General features: G+C 38.8%; 1 protein-coding gene across 1 annotated transcript in view; it reads left to right on the forward strand.

Moving 5' to 3' along the window:
• CNTNAP2 (contactin associated protein 2) overlaps window positions 1-22,265 on the forward strand; it is a 1,378,773-nt gene that overhangs the window by 223,073 nt on the left and 1,133,435 nt on the right. Inside the window, exon 4 of the mRNA XM_047095265.1 lies at window positions 21,609-21,756. Coding sequence (XP_046951221.1) covers window positions 21,609-21,756 — 148 coding nt within the window. The remainder of the gene's footprint in view (window positions 1-21,608; window positions 21,757-22,265) is intronic.

Below are 22,265 nucleotides of genomic sequence, written 5' to 3' on the forward strand. Positions count from 1 at the left end.
GAAGGTAACCAGAGAAACCATGTAATATCCAAGGTGTGAAACAATTAAGAGGTCCTAACCCCTGGAGTAGATATAGAAATCAAAATAAGTGAATATTTAAGGAACTGTAACTAGTATCTGATAAAGAAAAGCACAGGGGAAGGTAAAGATAATAGAGGCCAAGATTTTAAGGAAGACTAAGATACTGGAAAATTAGGAGAATTCTAGACTGATGTCAAGAAGAAAGACCTTCCTCTGCTATAGTCCTTCCTAGCTGGACTTACAATCAAATTAATTAAAAATCAATTTGAAAGTACATTTTAAAATAAAATTTAATAGGTGTATCTACGGGGAATCTAGACTTGAAATTCCAGACACAGTGAGGCAACATGAAGCTTATGAGCCAAGGAGAGGGTTAGGGTCTGATGATACAAAGGGGAGTATGTGTCTGTTCCTCACTCTCTTCTGGTACAGGCTTTTCTCCGATGTAAATGTAGGCAGTTGAGAGGGAGGCAGAGAGCTTTTACTGCATATGCTAGGTTTTGATTACTTTGAACTCAGAATAATCTTTATGCCACAGTGGCCCATCTTGGGGCAGCCTGCCCTTGGCCTCCATAGTTCCTTCCTCTGAAACTTTCCCCAGGTTTTACACATTAATGGTTGAGCTGACACATTGTTCCGTCTTACTGAATCAGTCTTAGTCTGATAATAGGTCAGTTCACTTAAACTCACTTTAGGTGGTGATGCAGATGTGTTTTCAAAGGTAGGCCTATAGTTCAAGAAATCAGGTATTAGGCAAGAGGCATTTCTGTGGCAACAGAAGAAAAGCAATGGTTGTGGATTAGATCAAAATATAAGTCAATTTCTGAGTTCTGAGGATAGCCAGTAGAGAAGATTTTAAGAGGTCAAGCTTGAAGCACCTTTAGGTAGAGGGAGAACAGGTAGTGGCAGTCTGACAGCTTTTTCCTGGTTTGTAGTTCACATGTCTCTGGAGATCTTGCCCACGGAAAGGTAGGCATGCAGATTGCCTATACATGAGCAGTGGTGCTGATTTCTCTTACGGCAACGTCAAGTTGTTCGCAGTTAGCTTGCAGGCCTTCAGAACAGAGGGCAGTTTTAGTTCTCAACTGCATCCATCTCAGAAAGGTGGAAGAAAAAGTAAACAGTAGTTTGGAGAGTTGTAGTCATGTGCTAGAAGAAATCAAGATCTAGTCTAATTTGCAATAAACAGCATTAGAATCTAATATTTACTCTAGTATGTTACTGAAACATTTTTTTCTCTTATGTAGTCATTCTTATTTTTGCCAAAGATAACCAAATTAACGTGTTGCAGAATAAGTTTAGTCTTAACAACTTGGCCTAATTATTCACATGAGCACAACAAGAATAGTAATTGGCCATATAGGTTCTTTTAAATGTGCTTTGCCGAAACTTTTAATGAGGAATTTCTAGATTTGCCTGCATTACCTATTCATTTGGGTGAATTCTAGTCTCTTCCCAAATTATCTTGAGGTTCTTGCCCCTGCCAGGAAGTGGCCTTCTTTACTCACCTGTTAAGGCTGCAGGAAACTGTAAGCAAGGCATCGGGCCAACACTTCCAAGAGGCTCTATTCTCTCCATAAAGTCCACCTTAGTTCCTTAAAGCTATTTGGTCATATCTGAGTCTGTGCATATCTCAAATGGAACAGTCCAGACAAAGCCTAGGTAACATAACCAATGTTTTCAATTTTATCCTGTTACAAGGAGAACAGATTCATACGGAACTTATGCAAATAACAAGAATACTCACTGGGTTTTTTAACTCTGGAGGGTTCAGGTGAGAAGAAATGATCCACGTTTCATTTATGCTTGTAATGGCATAATTTATCAAATTGCTATAGGTCAGTTAACTTGAGAGAAAAGATTTTGAAAGATCTGCAAAAACAAAACATTTTTAAAAGTTGGCAATGGTTTAACAGAAAGTCCTAACAACTATTATAATTATCTTCCTCAGTTCATTCAGTGCCATGTTAATAATGTTTATTTTGCTAGATCAGCTGTTTCCACTAGTTTTGGAAATTCTTAACCCGGTTTAGTTTGATGATCTTAAGGTTAATCAGAAACCTGAACTCAGTACTACAGAGTTGTAGGGATCTCACTGATGAAGAAACACATTTGCAACAGCAGCAGCATAACAGTAACTGTGAATGACAAGGCTTAAAAATGGCCATGGTTAAAGATTTGATTAGAGTTCATTATGATGCAGTGGGCAAGGAAATTTGGGTATTTCTGTGACATACCACACCTCAAGATAATAACATACCAGGATATCAGATTTCTAGGGGGTTTTATACAAATTTAGAACACGCATTTTAATTATGATCTATGCAAATAATCTAACAAGGTTTAGGATTTACTTGACAATGCTTCCCATTTAACATCCCAAATAAGTCTAATTAGTTTCTCACAAAATCTCACAAAACAAGTCTAATTAGTTTCTCATAAAATCTCACAAAATTAGTTTCCAGGACCTCTCTGGAACATCTCAGGTAGATTGTGGTCAAAAGATTTTATTTTAGAATTTTATTGGGGAAGTATGTCAAAAAATATCAAAAGGTTTGAGCATTTAATTGATTAGGATCACAGATCATTATAAAACACTATTTAATTATCTGTTTAACCAAAGTGGCCATAAAATATTTCAAAGGCAAATACAGAAAGTTACACAGCTATGAATAAAATTCTGCCCTTTTTTTTTTTTTTTTTGATATTAGGACTGAGTTTTGTTTTGTTTTGCTTTTAAGTAACCAAAAGACCTGTTAAACACAGGAAATTATTTTGGCAAAACAGAATCCTGGCTTTCTAGTCAGACAACTTTAAAGGTAAATAATTTACAATTTCTTATTTAAGAGCAAAACGGTAGTTCAAACCACTTTGTTCTTTTAGCAAGGAGAAAACAAAAGTTTTAATTTTGCACCAGTGTATTTTTTATAGTAAAACTCATTAAATTACTTAAATTTATTCTAATCTTAACCAGTATTGACCACATACAAAATTCCCTTCTAAAGATTCCTTCTCCATAAACCTTTTATAACTCTGTTTACATTCACAGGTTGTCCTAAGTTTTCCTTTTTTTAAATAGCCAATCTCACTTGAGTGAGGTAAGTAGGCCAGGCCCAAGGACCCAGAGGGGTCCCGTGGGACCAGCAGGGAGCATCTTGGCTTCGTGCAGAATATAAATAAAATGTGAGCCAAGAGGAAGTGAAAACAGAGTTCGCTGTGTAGTGTAAGGGACAGAGTATAGCAGATAGTGTCTGGGAGATTTGGAAAGGAGAGTAGAGTGAGTGTAGTCTGTCACTTGGGGTTAGGGGCTTATACTAAAAACGGGTCAAGGGTCTGTGTTCCTTCAGGAATTTCGGGTAGGGTCCAATCAAAGGCGAGTATCAGGTGAGTAATAGGTGTTATTTTATAAATCATTGAATGTAGGGGGTATTGACACCAGCATTGGCTGAGGTTTGTTCGAAGATATCACTATGGAACATGTTAGGGATCCGGTTCTTAGACGTCATCAGATTTTGGGGGCCTAGGATGAAATTCAGAGAACAGTTACGTTTATTGTTTTCCACTTGGAACGTAGCTTCTTTGTTTTTTTCAGATGCAAGGTGAAATATACAACATGAGTAAATGGAACCTAACAGAAAAACAGCAGAGATAGAGCCTTTCTAAAAATGGAGCCCCTTCAGCCCCTTATCTCTCCTCACCATGGGATTTTTATCCTCCTTATTCTTGCGGGATGTTGAGGGATGAAGATCTCATTTTCTGTAGCTGCTTCAAGCCGAACGGGATTGTAGACCCCGTCTCTTGGGAGACATAAAAAGCTTGAACTCTCTGATTAAATGAAGGGCTCCTAGGCTTCGGTTGTCTGACTCCGAGGTGCCTTTGAGGTCTCATCACAAGAATAGGATGCTCTTCAGATAACTTGTCCAACAGAGTTGTGTAAAACATGCAGCAACAGTAGCCCCCGTTACCATGGGGGAAGACGTAGCATGATTACTGTTGTTATTAGTAGAAGTTTTCTCCACTAAAGGCGATCCATTTCGCTAAGACAGCTAGAAATCCAGTTGTAGAGAGAACTAGAGAAGTCAAACACTGCCTTAATCTGGATCTGCAGGTCTGCTAAAACTTTGGGTACATTAGCTGAATTATCTGGGGTGTATATGCAACACCAAGGCTCAATAATAGCACAAGTTCCTCTATCTGAGACCCTCCTATTTTGTAATTCAAGTTTGACAAGGAGAGCACCTGCACAGTATATTAATGGCTTGTGTGCTATAGTTTGTTAGGGTCTTCATGTGCCAGATTGTGTATTCTATTCCCATTTGGAGCAAAAAAAAAAAAAAAAAAAAAAGGTTAACTGGTAATCAAATCAGTGAAAGGCTGATCATGTCCAGTGGTGAAGTAAGTGGGGATAATTTGCAGGCATAGGTATTTCTTTACAACATCTCCTTTGCATCCAGGGAAAGCCTAGCATACCATGTCCTATCCATCCAGGGGGTAGCCATGGCCACAAATTGGTGCCATGTAGCCATTGAGTTCCGTTGGGTGCATGCCATGTGATGCTAGGTGGTGTCATCCAATCAGCAAACCATTTGGTTGCTTGTAGAACAAGAGTATGAACACGAGCTTCTGGGGGGAGCCATCCTAATTTGTGGGTGGCATTAGGCCATGCATCGTAGGTATGATTTCTTTGTTCCCAATACAAGAGGGCTTTTTTGGTTTAATTGGCCTACAATAGGAGTAAGCCACATATTTGAAAATAGCCATCATCAGTATATCTCATATTATTAGGTTTATTCCCCAAACAGCTTTCTTATCTTCATTTGGAGTTTGCATATTCAGTCATGATTTTGATGGTAGGAAAAACGTCTTGCATGGCCTGGAGAATTCCACGTAGTACTTACCATAGGCCAACATGAAACGCTTTTGTTAGTAATAGAGGTGTCCCTGTTTATGCTGGTATTTGGTCGGTGTAGCATATCTTTTTTATATTGGTGTAAATAATGCGATTCGGTGCCCTGTAATGGACACATGCTCCAAGGGAGGACTGAAGTGCTGAATGAAGGAAGGTGGCCACAAACCCAGCATGGACTTTTCTGTAAGCTGTCTGCATAGTGTTGAGTCCACTGCAAAAATAAGTTGGGGCTGTCTGATTTTGTTAGAGACAAGTATAAATAATGAAAGATACAGTTATAAATAACTTTAAAAGCTTCATTGAACTTTATTTATTGGTCCTTTGGAGCAGCAACTTTAGATCTTCCACAAGTTCATGGGTGTAAGTGGATGTTCATCTATGAGACACAGGACCAAGAAACAAGTTTAATTCTCGATAAGTGCACATGGCTTGTTATCCTCCTTAGGCTTACAGCAATAGGGGTACCACGTAAAACTTGATGGGGTCCTCTTCATTTGGGTCTCCGTTGTTGTTCTGGAAATCCCTGCTTCCATGTTTCAATACTACCATACTCCCTGGTTCTGTTGTCTCAGAACAGTGGCCATTCATTGGGGATGGAAGTGTCCTGTTTCCATGTTCTTGGATGGCCTGTTGTATTAGGACAGTGTAACTTTCTTTTCCCTCAGCAAAATCGTATTCCCACTCCTCATGTTTTTCCGCCAAAACGTATAGCTTACTTTGCTCGCATACAGAGTTGTTTCCCTTATTTCTAGTGACCTTAATTTCATTTATTAGAATTATTTGTTCCTAGAAACCTTAGTTTCTCGTGAAAACCGAGTAGTAACCAACTGTGAACCGTTTGTTATACCAGTACTTTTATAGATTAGCGAATTGGCGAATACATTTCATGATTTCCAGAAACGTGTTTTTAATAGTACCAATTTTTAAAATAAAGCACAGAACTGGGGTGCCTGTCCAGCTCAGTCAGTAGAGGAAATGACTCTTGATCTTGAGGTTGTGAGTTTGAGCCCCACATGGGTTGTAGAGCTTACCTAAAAATAAAATCTTTAAAAAAATAATAAAATAGGGGCGCCTGGGTGGCTCAGTCGGTTAAGCGTCCGACTTCGGCTCAGGTCACGATCTCACGGTATGTGAGTTCGAGCCCCAGGTCGGGCTCTGTGCTGACTGCTCAGAGCCTGGAGCCTGTTTCAGATCCTGTGTCTCCCTCTCTCTCTGACCCTCCCCCGTTCATGCTCTGTCTCTCTCTGTCTCAAAAATAAATAAACGTTAAAAAAAAAGTTAAAAAAAATAATAAAATAAAGACAAACCAAGTTTACAGACCTATACTTATCTTTAGGTTCTTTGCAGTAAGTACTATGTTTAGTACTTAATATTTTTTATCTTATTTGGAAATGATCTAAATGACCCAAAGGGAGAAATGATCCATTAAAGACGGATCAAGAAAGAAGACATATTTCATTATCCTTTTTTTAAAAATTCTTGCTTTGGATATAAAATATTAATATATCCCATGTTTATTGGGATTTTAAGGCATTACTCTCATCAGTTTAACAAATTTAGCTCATCATCTAACTCAACAAAACTCCAGAATTTCAGATTACCAGACATTTTGGAAGCCATCCACAAAGTTACCTATAAATCTTTTAATCTTATTTACAACTGTTTAATCTGCTTGTTCTTAACAGTCATGTTTCGTTTATCCACAAAACTTCATGAGGCCTTAGACAAAGTCAACCAGTCTAATTTTTTCATTTGTTTGTTTTTTGACAAACTTGGAGCAGAGACAAGAAACCATTCAACCTTCATTTAACGCAGGTGAAAGAAAAGTCTTACATTTAGTGCAGAACTCTAAAGACAATTTTATTTTAATTAAACCAACAGCCTTAAATTAGCTTTAGTACTGAATATTTTCCCAGGTCATGTGAACTTGAAAAAACATTTTGGTTAGTTTCTATCTCTCAGAGTTTTGAAATGCCCAATTCTTTTAAGTGCTTACCTTTAAACCAACTAAGTAGAGGTCTTTTACAAATGAATTTTAGCAATACCATTTGGAGGCAGAAAAAATATTTTGCATTTCTAACATGTATGGACACACATACACAGACAAGATGCAAACAGTCTTCTAGATTTTTTTTTTTATTTGTGGAAATGACAATACAGGCCCAGTTTCCAGATACCTCCCTTATTTTGTGTGGTGTGTGAAAAACCTTTCCCTAACGTTATTCCTAATTCTATGTCAAAGCACATCTCCTATGTCCTAGAATAGATGGGGGTAGAAATTTACATCACAAGGCAGAGAGAAAGCATCTACATTTTCTTCAAGGTAAAGATTTGGTGCTTATCCCTCTGTTAGGACAGGTGCTCAGGTCTGGACACGAGTCATTTTAGCAGTTTATACTTTTTTTTTGAAATCTGTTCCCCTTTTATTTCTTCAGTTTCAGGCAATCGTGGGCTGTGTTTACACTTTTTAAAGATACAAAATTTATAATTTCAAGGTACGGAAAGAATGCAACAAAAATTCCCCCAGAGTTTTAGGGTAGCTGCGATTTAAAATTCACCTTTCTTTCTCCTAAGTACAGGACAGTTTGTTCCAATATGTTGATCTTTTATAATATCTAGAAACCACGTAAGAGGAATAGGCGGGTTTTCGGGATGGTTGAAGATAGGTGGTCTTTGACTGATTTTAGAATTGCATTTCTGTTTTTTTTAGAAATTTATAAAACAGTTGTTTTTAATTCTCCAAAGAATAAGATTACAACCTTAGTATCAAGTGATTGGTCTGCTTTTTTAACTGAATTTGGTTCTTTTATTAGGGAGATTTTTAACGAAAATTGTAATTAAAAAATTTGTATCTTTTTAAAACCTGTATAAGGCATTTTAACAAAAGCCGACTTTCTGGGCACATAATTCAACCTGGCTTCTATTAGTACTTGAATATTGGCCCTTCAGAGATCATTTGTAGGAGGGCCTAGGAGAAATTTTTGGTCCTGATTCCTCTGAAGGGGGGTTGTGAATAGTCATTTTAGTCACTTATCTTTTTATTTTTTAAGTTTTTGTTTTGTTTTGTTTTGTTTTTTGTTTGTTTTTTAAGAAATCTCAACACCTGACATGGGGCTTTAACTTAACAACCCTGAGATTCAGCTGCACTGACTGAGCCAGCTGGGGGTCCCCCCCCCACTTCCTTAATATTTTTCATCTCTAAATTTGGTAGGATCTAAGTGGAGGGTAGAAGGTCTTTATGATTTAAAAGATTTTGCTACTATCCAGGGGACAGGAATTCTTTTGTGGTGGGGGGTCTAGGATAACACGTGAAAAGAGATCACATACACTTCCTGAAGGTGGTATGATCATTCCCTGGAAGGTAGGAGCCAAGCAAGCCTGTTGCCATTCTCAGAAAGCTTTCCTGGCTTTCAGCATTTACATGAGCACCCTGTATACTTTGAACCTGGAGATTAGGCTTGAATGCTCCCTGTAAATTTTATAGGGAAAGCTAAGTTAAAACCGGCAAATGAGGCCAGATTTTAAAGAAAATTTACATTGGATGTGGACATTTATTTCGACTTAAGTCTAATTTCTGTGATTTTATTTTGTCAAGGGAGTCCCTAAGGCTAGCCGTTATACTAATAAGACAATTGAGAGCGCTCTGTGAAGTTTATTTTTCTTTTAAATATAGCCAATTTAAAGGATCAGTCGTCTGGCCACAGACGGATAGGATCTAACAGTGACTCAAACTAGTTAAGCCTTAATAGCTTAACAGAAGATGCAGGATGAGACAGGCATGTGTGGTACGGCCCCATGATCCAGAAGTTTACCCCCAGGTAGTCCAAGGAAAAAACCTTCACTGCACAGGCAATAAGGATAGTGTGGTGAAAATAGTGTCTTTGGTCTCCCACAAAATTGTGAGGTGCCTCTAATGGGGTTTTGGAGTGATGGGAGGGGAGTGTTCAGAGCTGACAGTCAAGAAAGGATTGCTGAAGATGTCTTTGGTGCAGAAAGGTGATTGTATTAAAGCATGGGGACAGGACTCTCAGGCAGAAAGAACTTCCCTGGGGGTATGAAGAGTGATTGGTCCCATTCTATGGAATTGTGGGAGGTTAAGGCTAAAGGGAGGCCTCCAGAAGGACTTTGATATGCTAAAGAGGACTCCTAACACTCCTGGAGCCTTGCTGTTGTGAAGCCCAGGTTGTTTTTCCTCTAGTAGGGCATTGACATGAAGATAGTCGGGGGTTCCTGGAGGAATGTTATACTCTGTATTTGCCTCAGGTGTTGGTCAATGGGCTGCAGGTTATTTTACCGGCCATTTCCTTCTCGCAGTTTGTTCCCCACAAAGGGGAGGGGAAGGTGATCTTAGGGCTTCAGGAAACCGAATCCATAGGTTTCTGGAGATTAGGCGATTGATAAGATTGCCCTTTTCTTGTAATTTACTAAGGCATTTGTAAACTGATGGAGATTCATGTCCTGTATGACTGTGATCTCTGTCAGTTAACCATTTGTGTCCTTTCCTTTATTCTTGGGCAGCCAGGAGTGCCCGAGGAATATCACATATATCCCACCTTGGGGAGGGAGTGCTAGCTTGTACTTGGCCTTCAGCTTGCCTTCTGGTCCCTCACCACCTCCAGTCAGCAGAGGTGATAATCTTTGACCCATGCTAGGTGATACTGGAAGGGCTCTTTCTAGCAGTAACAAGCAAGAGATGTTGAGTTGGCAAAGGTTCCTTTGTGCTGGACCCTCTCATGACAAACACCCCCGAGAACTGAGAGCTGGCATAGCCAGAGAAGAGAGTGAGAGAGACATCAAAAGATCCACAGAGAGATCTAGAGAGAGAGGCGGGAGGGAGTTGGATCCCCAGTCTGTTCAACTGACCACCAAGTTGCACCCCAGTAAGTGGAGAACACAGAGAATATTTTCACTGGTCAGAAAGCTAGGCTTTTAGGACACAGAACAAGAGGAAGGGAAAATATATGCACATGAACAGTCTTAGATAATCCTTGGGTCTTTTGGAGCCATATTAATACCTAAGAGGGATGTCCTGTGGGGTTGGAGGCTGATGTGTTATGGTGTTATCTCGAAGCATGGAAGTTTCTTGAGGTGGGCAGTGTAAATCTACCCTGTTCCGTGACCAACTTTATCCTATCACGGGGTTTTACTTGAGGTGGCAAACACTCTAACAGCTTTTAAGTGCCTGACTCATGCCTGATGAGGTTTTTTGGGGGTGATAGTAGGGTTCGCGAGGTCCGGAGCTGGCGGCCAAGAAAGAATTCTTGAAGACATCTTTGGTGCAAAAAGGTGATTTTATTAAAGCACAGGGGCAGGACCCGTGACAGGAAGAGCGCCCAGGCACCGTGAGGAGAGACTAGTTGTATATTAGGGAGCTGGGGGCAGGTAAAGTCCAGGGGAAGTTTCCAATGAGATTTTCACATGCTAAAGGAGACTCACAAGATCCTGGAGGCCTAGTTGTTGTCGCTAAGGTTGTTTTTCCCTCTAGCAAAACATTAGCATTAAGGCAGTAGGGAGTTCCGGGAAGAATGTTTTACTCTGCCAGCCTCAAGCATTTCCAATGGGCTTCAGGTTATAAGGAAATTTAATTTTATCTGCCATTTCCTTCTGCCTTTGTTTCCCACATCAGTGCCCACCAGTTTTGCGGCTCTGGCTTCCAAGAGGTCCCCTAACAACAGATGACAAACACCATGAATGACAAAGACAAAGGGAAACAATGACCATCTCTGGGAGGAAATGAAGGGATCAGTAACCAAAGAGTACTCCACCAAATTTAACCAAAGAGTTGCTAGGCCCAAAGAGCTAGTTCCGAGATTTGTTCTCCTGCTAATCTAAATTTAGAAAGAGAGAACAAGGGCTCTCACCATTCTCACTCCTTCCGACACCGATAGAGATTCCGGGATGCTGGCATGGTAAGAAATGTTACCTTCTACCTGGCTGTTCCTCAGGGTACAACAGCTGAAACCCACAGACCAGATATCCCAGAGACAATGAGCAACATAAAGCTTTTAAGAGCTAAGGATTGAGGGAGTGTCTGAGGATACAAAGGGGAGGTAGACCATTGGGAAGGTAAAAGGAGATGTTTGGAAAAACAAAGACTGCTCTGTTATGCAGATGAGTTTCTTAGGCTGACTTTGTTAGTAGCTCTCTTCCTGGTATAGACTCCTTTCCAATGTATATGTAGGCAGTTGAGGGGGGAAGCCAAGAGCTTTTCCTGCATCTGCTGGGTTTTGATTACTGTGAACTCAAAATAATCTTTATGTCAAAATGGCCCATCTTCGGGCAGTCTGCTCTTGGTCCCTACACTGACATAGCCAACTGAATATACTCGTGACATTTGGCGATAAAATTGTCAGAGACCATGCTAGGGATTTTGTACATATACGTACCAGTCAGTGTTCTGATCAGAAGCGGAGGACACAGTCAAAAGTGTTTACCTAGATAGAATTTAGTGAAGAGACAATTAACAGAAATGTGGCTGGATTTAAGAGAACAAACAAGGAATGCTGAGACACTCATGAACTTGAAACCCAGGGAAGCCATTACTATTCCTGGGGCTACAGAGCAAAGGGGAGAAACAGGATTACCAAAGACCATTGAGGGCTGGGGCCACGAAAGATAGGCTGCCTGAGAAGAGCTGGCCATCTGTTGGCATGCCCACTGGCAGAACGTAATCTGGTACCAGAGGGTGAGGCTCCCAGGAGGTCAGAAAATAAATCTGGGTAGGAAGAAACTGGGAGGACACACACAAAGCAAAATGTACTCGTGGAACTTAGGATTCAAGGCTCATGTGTGAAAAGGGAGGGAGAATAACATCTTTAAAAATCCACAGAAAAATTAAGAATATCCAATGAGGAGGATAGAGAAGTGATTTGAGGTAAAATAAGATGTGCAAAATAAAAATATTCTTGAATAAGAAAGATTAGTCACCATTAACGATGGAGGATGTTGAAGAAAAGTCAAATAACCAAAATTTATTGCATAATCTTCAGTGGTCTTCCTGATTTCTCTTTCAGAAGATAAGACAGCAGGGAGCAAATGCTGAAGCTTTAGTGTGTAGAGAAAGAGAGAAATGCAGAGCACAATCCACTTATTTGAGAAATTTTGTAGTGGAAGGGGGTAGAAAACTAGAACTAGTCAAAATGGAGAAATATAATGTGAAATGTTGTTTTTATACACCGCCCCCCCCCACTGTGAAAGGTGCAGTTCAAATATATTGGGGAAAAATTAGCTTCTGTAGACCCAGGAGGTGTCTGTTATTTCCGCTTTTTCTCTGTATCTTGAAGAAATATTAGCAGGTATTAATCTTGCTATAGAGTATCAAAATGGTAGGAAGTGTAGGTATATTAAAGTAGGAAAGAATAGAGACATTATTAATGTTTGAATCTGAGAATACATTTGACATCAAAATTGTTAATATCTCATGACATAAAGTTATCCTAATGAAGAATTATGCATTTTGAAATACACAGTTTAAAAATAGCAATTTACTTTGCTCATACTCATGTTCACCCTGAATAAAAGTTGATCCTATGTTTATGAAAGCATTTGGTTCCATACTTAGGAAGAGATATGCTCTGGGTACATCCAAGTATATTCTCAAATTCATTGCTATTGAAACATCAAATACTCGAGAAGAGCAATGTTTATAGAGGAGAATCTGAAGGCAGTACAATCCATTCATTTTTCTAGATACTCTGACCTATTTCTAGATTAAGCCAGTCAGCAGAGAGCCAATACCTACATTTAGAGTCTTGATTATCATTGTAAAATTGTTTTCTGAATTGTGTTTTGGCATTTTTCCATGGGGTTACATTGAAGTAAACCTGAAGAAACCTCTGTGAGATTCCATGTTATCTTCTTATGCAGATGTCATCCAGCATTTTGTTCCTTGTGTAGCATGGTTCCCTTTACAAGAGGACTCGTTCGAGAAATTTCTTTCTGGGCTCTGTACCAGGAGTCTTAAGCTTCTTTAAGCAAGTGGCTAGATTTTATTGTTACAGACAAGATGAACCTCACAACTGATTGTGTCTCCATCTGAGTAGAATGCCAGGAATCTTGGAGCCAGAGTTTTAAACACAACCCCACAAGAAGTATTGTGGTTTGTCTTCATCAAAGTGGTATATGGATAAATATTTTTAATCAAATATCACAAAAAGAATTTCATTTAAATAGCAAAGGTCCGCATCCCAATATCTTCTGCTCTCTGGTTCCATCCCCCCCTATATACTTAAATAGTATTTTGTTTACTTCTTTACTTAGAAATTACCTATGGGCTACTGACTTCTTGATCAGTTTGTAGTTAGCTAACGTCTCCGCCATATCTGGCCTGCTTTTAGAAATGATATCAAATATTTAATTTTTTAAAAAATTTTGTTCCTTTTAATACTCGTAAGTGGATTTGCTATTCTGTGGAGCTTTGGTAATATCTCCTGACTCACATGAAGCACATGGATATTATCCATTGTGTCCTTTTTTTCTATGTTCTTTCAAACATTTCCATCTCCAAACTTCTGTCAGTTATGTTGTATTTGAGCACTGTCAAGTTTGATAACACTGCCTTTGTTTTTCTTACTTTGTCTATGTATTTATTTCAAATATTGACCAAAAAAAGGCAACTGAGAATATTTAATTATTTTCATCCTTTCTTATGGCTTCATATATAAGATGAAGAAAAACTGAGGGAAGTTTGGAGAGAACAATAATATAGATGCAAAAATGTTGAATTTAAGTTCAATAAAATATATAGTAGAGGAAAAAAAAAGAATACACAACAGATTTCTCTGATGCGATTTAAACTGCATGTGTGACATTATAAGTACTAAGAAAAAGTTTGGCAATGTCTTAAAAATTTAAGCATGCATCTACTCTGTGACTCAGAAAGTCTCCTCCTATGCATTTACACAGATGCTCACAGCGATTTCATTCATAATAGTAGAACCTGGAAACTGCCCTAGAGTCTCTCAACAGAAACATGACTAAATAAACGGTTGTGCAGTATTTGTACAATAAAATAGTACCTAGCAGTAGAAAGAAAGAAACCATGGACCCACCCAAAAGCATGGTGAAATCTGTGTTACTCTGAGTGAAGGTAATGTTTGATCACTTTGATAAGAAGTACAAGAAAAGGCAAAATTAATCTCTTGTAATAGAAATTGGAGAAGTGTTCGCATAGGGTTGGGGTTCCTGTTAACTAAGGTGGGTGTTGACTAAGGACACTGATAAGGGTGGTTGCTGGGTTAATAGAAATGTTCTGTATCTTGGTGGGGAGGAGTTTGCATGGGTGAATGCATTCTTTAAACTGATCAAACTGTTGGCTTAAGATCTTTGCAATTTACCTTTATAAATTATACTGCAATTTGGAAAAAAAAAACCTTCTTGATGCCTACATAATCTGTAACTTATTGGGAGAACGACAAGTGATCATATACAATTTTACTATTCAGTATAGTAAATGCTATGATATTCATAAAAATTCATATAGCATATGAATTGATATATAGAATATGATATAGCATAAAATTTCAGAAATGCTTGAACAGTTGGATTTGCCACAATCCAAAGGGTATGTTTTTAGCAGAGTTCGAGTGGATTATCCATGTGAACATCTGAGATTTGATGTGTGTGTGTATGTGTGTATATGTGCGTGTGTAGTTTCACTTTTCTCCTAGCATTTATGCCCTGATTTTGACATAATTTTTGCCTGATCGTTTTCCTTTTTCTGCATGATCTCTGTGATTTCCACTTTACATACTTATAATGACGTCCCTATGGCTCTGGGAAAATTTTATTGATTAGCCTAGGGTCTTGAATCAGACTAGGGTTTTTTTTGTTTTTGTTTTTGTTTTTTCTCTCTAGGATATTATCAAATGTAGTTAATTTACTCTGGGTGGTTACTGAACTGGCTTTTGATACATCCAAAAATAACAAGACCTATGAAATAGAAACAGGTGAGGGTTAGGAAATGCTTTTTATTCATTCATTTAATGAGGCAGTAAATGGATACTCATTGAACCAACCAGTGTGTATGGGCATGGCATATAGTGATGGACCAGAGGTTTGGTCACAGACTTCAAAGCTGACTTAACATACTTCTGAAATGTCCTTAGGTGGCTGATTAAAAACACAATGAAGGCATTTCAGTTGAGTGGAGAGAGTAAGTATGGGATGTTATGAGGACCCCTGTAGAGCAGTGGGGAATTGAGGAGTGAGGGTCAGGGAATGTCCTTGCCTTCAGGAAGCACCGTCTGAGCTGAGTCCTGCAGGCCAAGTTTGTACAGACAAGAGAGTTGAGGTGACAAAGCCAGAGCTGGAGCGTGACAGATGCAGTATTTTATGAAAGGTCTCCTTTTCTTCCTGCTTCAGCACGGAGTGTGACCAGGCCTGGCGAATCACATCAAGGCTGCAAAATGGGAAATCTATTTCTATATTTTGATATAAAGTGTTAGCATGGGGAAAATAAAATTTAAAATCTGGCAAGAAACAAAATTCCAGTTAAAGTGATTATAGTGATCACAGGTTTATGAACATCCGCTTCAGGAAAAATCACTATGTTTCGATTGCAGCAGAGATATTTTATATTTTAGGAAAATAAGATCTCTCTCACATTAGGAAATATTCATGTGTGTTGTTTTTCTCACATTATTTCCCATGCAGGGAACTTGTCAGTAGTACTAAGATCTCCTCCGAGGCTTACTTGCACAATAGCTGTGTGTGGCAGGCACACACATGTTTTCAGTCTTAAACAAAACCTTTGCCGGAAGATGCACAGTCTTACTCATCTGCTATAGAAGCTTGCGATCCTTCATTTTAGGTTTCTTGAAAGGTGAAGTTTTAGTGAGGACCACATATTTATTCTTCTCGTAAAATCCTTCATAAGTTACACTTCAGACCCCATAATAGTGAATTTGAGGGAAGTGTTAGTTCATGCATCACACACTGCATATTTCTAAATCCTTATATATTTTCCTCCAGTCTGATAAATTATATGCTTCAAGGGATGACAGAATGCTTTCCCAAAGTTTATTGGTTTTTAAATGCCAAGTGGCTGAAAAGTTTTTCGATGATTTTAGACTTTTGCATCCTTTCTGAGTTGAGGGGAAGATTCATCAATTTGAAAGATTCTCTGAGACCCCAGTTGGCAAGCTATAGCCTGTGGGCTAACTCTGGTCCCTGTGCCTTTAAAGTCTGTGAGCTTTGATGGTTTTTACGTTTTTTAAGTGTTGTTAAAATAAAAATGAAGAAGAAGAAAAAGAAGGATATGGTACGGAGAGATACTGCTAAGCCTAAAATACTAACTGTTTGTTACTTTACAGAAAAAATTGGCCTCTTCCTCTCTTAGGCCATGAAGCTAGAATGAATATTTAGTGCACATGGTGGGAAATTTTTGGTTATTAAAACTTCAGCGATATTTAGATGATAAAATTAGCATTCTGAATAACTCAAAATGTGTTTTTAAAAAATTCTCTTTGCTGTGTATTTTTATTTTAAGTTTTTATTTCAATTCCAGTCAGTTAACACAGTGTCCTATTAGTTTCAGGTGTACGATACAGTAATTCAACACTTGCATCCATCACCCGGTGCTCATCACCACAAGTACCCTCCTTAGTCCCCTTCACCTGTTTTCCCCATTCTCCCACCCCCCTCGGCTGTATTTTTTAATAATTAATAGGGCAGTTACACTCAGGTGGCAGGTTCAAATTTGAACTCAGGTTCAAATTGTATTGCCCTTAGCTTTACTAAGCTTAAAGCCTTACAGGTTACATGAATGCAAGGTCAGTTAAAAAACAAAAACTAAAACAAACCCCAAAACCCTACCCTGCTAAGCCTATGTGCCAATCACAGCCAGTAGAGGACCTGTAATAGCCGTGACATACAATTCACAAGCTCCTGTATGTTGATTTTTCAGTCTTACGGTGATGAGTTTGTCAGTCGTTTTCATATATCCACAAAACATGTATTATCGTGTGACATTTGTCTAAATGAAGGTTGAATTTTAAAAGCATATTGTTTCGTTCATCTTAATTTTTCGATTTTCCGTGCAGATTTCCAGTTCTAAAAGGTTTTGTAAATATAAGCTGTTTTAGCTTGTGTTTTCTTTCTTTTCACATGTTTTCACATGTGAAACGCCGCAAGTGGATGTAGGTCCGGTTATGTGAAAAAACAATGCTTCCAGACCTCTGGCAGGGTGCTCACTGCCACTGAGATAAAATGTGCTAAAGCAGACCAGCCTTCTTTCCTTTTAGTAAACACGGTCATCCAAACTTAATTATTTCTGCTAACAGCTGCACAGGAGTTTTTGCTGATGGCCACAATGGGAGCCTGGTTGGGGAAAACGCGTAAGAAAAGAAAATACCAATTTTTTGTCAAAATTTGTGGGAATAAAATTGAAGAAATAGGGCAGTGCAGGCACAGATGCTGTATAACAAATGGGCCAGAAATCAAACGTGCATCCAAAACGTGGTGTCAAAATTATCTATGAAACCTTAAATTTGGTGTTTACAAATATGCAGTATTAAATATTAAAAGCATGTTGTGCCTAAATAGAAAACCTTTGTTCCCAGCTGAAAATTTGATTCTCAAACAAAAGTCAGGATGGGCATGATGATTGTTACTTTGTTAGCTATTCGACATCCAGTAACATCTCTGAGACTGAGTTTTCCTGATTGGAAAAAATAGCAGCGCTCCCAAACTGAAGACTTTTCCATGTGGCCCCAACAATGCAGTGTGCACTAGGATTCTTTAAATACTAAAGGGATACATAAGGATTAGATGTTGTTTTTATTAAATCAATGGTTGCGTCTCTTCTGATGTTTCTTAACTTTTCCAAATGCTGCTGTATGAAAGGAGACATTTCACATATATTTATGCCTTTATATCAAGGCAGTGATGGGTAACACGGGCACTCTTTTGACATGTTTGAGACTTCAGTTAACATAATGTCTTGAATGTCTGTATGCTTGGAAATGAAAAGAAGTGCAAAAAAATCCCAGTTTACTGATGATGTGAACACTGAAGAAAATACCATAGGATACGCATTTGTTCATAAATAATAAATGTGCCCTCTCTGCGAAGCTCACCTTCAGTAAAACGGCACTGTCTTAAATGTCTCAAATTCTCTTGACCTTTCAGTGTGATAGTGAAGTCTTAAATGCAGTTTATCTAAATCTTCACTAATTATCTTTCCATTCAGATCTTTGTATTTGTCGGTATTTATTCAGTTACTTAAAAAACAAAAATCAGAAAAAAATGAGGAAACAAGGCAAAGAATCAAAAAGCCCAGAGGTTCCCTTCAGCACGTTCTGGATTTAGAGGCTGATATGTTGTTTCCGCAGATGTGCCTGCTTTGTCTTTTTCTGACGTCCATCCCTTTATAATAGCAAGATGACCAGCAGGGCCTCTATGGAAGGAGAGCCAATTCCCAGTAGTTCTGTGATTTGTTTTGTTTCCTCCTCTCCCATGTGGCTCATTTGGGATCCAGATTGTAGTAAGCGTCCTGTCTCTTCTCTCAGGACTCACCTCCACACCCCCGTTCCTCCCTTCTTCCTGAACCACCCCAGTCCTTGGGAGTTTTTGTCACCAGATCATTCCATCCACTACTATTCTGTTTATTGCATTATGCTATTGTCTTCTGTTCTCTTGGGAACTTCACTTTATTCAGGGAGGGGGATGTTAGTGGCCATGCTCTTAACAGTTATAAGATGTGTAAGTTTAAAAAAAATAGTTTCTTTTTGAGAGAGAGAGAGTGGGAGAGGAGGAGCAGCGAGAGGGGGAGACAGGATCCAAAGCAGGCTCCATGCGGACGGCACGGAGCCTGATGCGGAGGCTTGAACTCAGGAACCATGAGATCATGACCTGAGCCAAAATGAAGAGCCAGACGCTTAACCAACTGAGTCACCCCGGTGCCCCTAAGTTGTGTAACTGTTTTGCTTGAAACTCTCCGATGGATTTCCTTCCAGCACGCTTAAAGTGAAATACACAACGTTATCATGGCTTACAGGCCCTCCTTGCTCTGGCCTCCACCTCTCCAACATCTTCTACCCTGTTCTTCCTTTCTTGACCGTGCTCCAAAAGCACTGGTTTCCTTACTGTCCCCAGAACATGCAAAGTATGCTCAAGGGCATCTGCATTTCTGGCTTTTCTTTCTCCTATGCATGTAATTTAATATGTACCAACATATACGTAGAATGCAACTTAGTGTCGAATGAATGTGTGTGTGTGTGTGTGTGTGTATTCATTCTGTATTATTTATTTGCTGCCCCACTATGTACTTTAATAACAAACACCATGAGAACTGAAACTCTGTGTTGTTTACTTCTGTAACCCCAGTAATTTCAACAATATATTGTCTATCGAGGCTCTTAGCCTTTTTCTAAGTAAATGAGTAAGTGAAGGGATCAGTAAATGAACGCATGTATGAATGAATCATTCTGCCACACATGTTAAAATGGTCCCATAGGGGCGGCTGGGTGGCTCAGTCGGTTAAGCGTCCGACTTCAGCTTGGGTCATGATCTTGTGAGTTCGAGCCCCGCATCAGGCTCTGGGCTGATGGCTCAGAGCCTGGAGCCTGCTTCCGATTCTGTGTCTCCCTCTCTCTCTGCCCATGCCCCATTCATGCTCTGTCTCTGTCTCAAAAATAAATAAAAAAAAAAAAACTTAAAAAAAAATAATTAAAAAAAAATGGTCTCATAAAGTTGGGGGCCACCCTGGGCTATAGTGTGGCCTCTGCTCCTCCTGATTGTGGTGGATTAAGAGTACACAGCAGACAACATTTTTGAGAAAAGCTAGATGCTGTCACTCAAAAGAAGGTTGCCGAGAAGGGTGAGAATAGATACCTACCCCTTTACTGTATTTCTTGATCAAATTTTGTCAGCAAGATACAAAGAAGGTGCCCTACCTAAGCATTAACAGTCCTGACATAAAGCTCAAATAATGTGCAGTGAAGGCTTGAGGGAAGGTGTGGCCATTCTGAAAAGGCAATGGTAGACACAGCTAGGATGAGGAAAGCCCAGGAGAACACGAGATCATCGCTGAAGACCATCCAGTTTTCACCGCGTTCATCTGTGTGTGTTAGACCAAATATTACCCATCGTGCAGATGGTTGGGACATCTAAATGTTAGACAGAATAGCTTAAATCCTGAAGAAATCTTTCAGTATGCATCCTACATCACTAGGTCTTGCATTGCACTTTTTGTGTTTTGGAGGCCAGGAGTGTGACTGAAGAGTACCGATCAGGTAACAAACCCTGTAAACTACAAATTGAGTCCGTTGTGCTGTGTGTGCGAAAGTAAACCGGAACCTCCTGTTTCAAAGCTACTATGTACTTTTTGTCAAAAACGTGTCTTTATTTGCTACTTATGACTTTTATGTATGCAAAAAATTGTTACAAAATCATTTTTTAACAGGTAAAATTTCTGTTTTTGTATAGAAGTCATTCAAAAACCTCAGGTCAAAGTACAACAGATTAGTAACGTAATATGGTACTTATGTTGTAATTTTTTGTGAAGGGAAAAAAGGGAAGTTTTGTATTTAAAATTTTTATCTCAGTGTTTAAGAGATCATATAAACAAATATAAAAGAGGATGTCATGCGGCATGCACCATTACAAAAACTCAATATATAGGGACAACTAGATTATATGTACGAAATTAAAACACCTGATATTTGAAATGGCACAGACATCTATTTCTCATTATTTGACTTACATCTTCTAAATTATGATGGTCTCTTGCTTTAAATCTTCCTTGAATTATAATTTTATAAGTTGATGTTTTCCCTATTATTAGATTGTGATCATTTTGAGTGTAGTGTCTATGGCTCTAGACATCTTGTATTCCCTGTATTATCTTCTCTATAATTACTGTGGAATAGAGGTTGTTTTTTTTTAAATATTTTTATCTTTATCCATTTCAAGAAGGACAGAGAGAGCGAGTGGGGGAGGGACAGAAAAAGAGAGGGAGAGAGAGAATCGCAAGCAGGCTCTGCACTGTCAGCATGGAGCCCGAAGGGGGCTCGAGCTCACAAAATGTGAGACCATGACCTGAGCTGAAACCAAGAGTCAGATGCTTAACCAACTGAGCCACCCAGGTGCCCCGGGAAGTCACTTTTTTGATAGAATCCTCTGTAAATGAGGAAAATTGGAATGAACACATTTCTGATCAACTTGTAAATCTATTAATGTGTTTATGCCAATAAAAGGTAGAAAACCGTGGCCACTTGCATGGCATGTTCAGCTGTTCTTTTTATATAACTGATATTGAGAAAATGTTCACATTTCTAATAGTGCCACGGGAAGGTAATGCAGAGAAGATTTTTAGAAAGCAAGAAATATGGTTGGAGTCTGAAAAATAGTTTGCAATGAAATGCAGACTAGTAGCACTCATAATTTAAATGTTTACTGGATACTGCATTGGGTGCCGTATAGTGTTTCTTTCTTCTCATACATGTGTATTTTCTCCTTTGAAACGGCCCGTGGAAATTTTGGCCTACTTCCCATTTAAAACCGGACTTGTTTTCAAATTAAGGGGGTATAGTAGTTTTTTCAAATTGGCGATCGTAGAAAATATAAAATCCTGCCGTTGGATAAGAAAATGTAAGTTTATTTTAGCGCACAGAAAACGTGGTTGTTTCCAGAGTATGTTTTCCCTTCCTTTTTTTTTAACCCCTTTCCTTTTTTCCAGGCATTTCCTGGGAACATCAATTCTGACGGCGTGGTACGGCATGATTTGCAGCACGTGGTCATTGCCCGCTACGTGCGCATAGTGCCTCTGGACTGGAACGGAGAAGGCCGCATTGGGCTCAGAGTTGAGGTCTATGGCTGTTCTTACTGTGAGTACCTTTTGGAATTTGCGGTTGATTTTGTCATCGTCATTGACTTAGTAATTTGTTTATTTTTGATTCTTTCACATGACTTGCTTTCTCTGACGGTAAACTCCCTCGTTTTGTATATGAATAATATGCAAGGTTATTTGTATGTTAAAATATATCTTTACATTTTTACACAAACAGGCATATAAAAAATACCTTAAACAAAGGATTCGGGAATTGATTTTTGTTTAGTAGACTAAATGGCAAAGCTTATTAATTAAGTTGCCCAAAGTCTTATGAAATATTTAAGAAGCAGAAACTTGCAGTATTATCCATCATTTTGATAATTTGCGATGGATTTTGGATACATTCTCGAGAACTTCCTGCCACTTGTCTTCGGTTACCCCTTTTACTTTTTTAAAGCTAACCAGTAAGTTTTAATGTCACTGATATTTTACATGTCTATAAGTTTTATTTGCTTCATTTAAAAATTGACTTGGGGACGCCCGGGTGGCTCAGTCAGTTAAGCG

Source organism: Lynx rufus, unplaced genomic scaffold (genome assembly GCF_022079265.1).
Source record: "Lynx rufus isolate CCGP_SWC_20201006 ecotype Redwood Valley unplaced genomic scaffold, mLynRuf1.p SCAF_4, whole genome shotgun sequence".
Classification (NCBI taxonomy): Eukaryota; Metazoa; Chordata; class Mammalia; order Carnivora; family Felidae; genus Lynx; species Lynx rufus.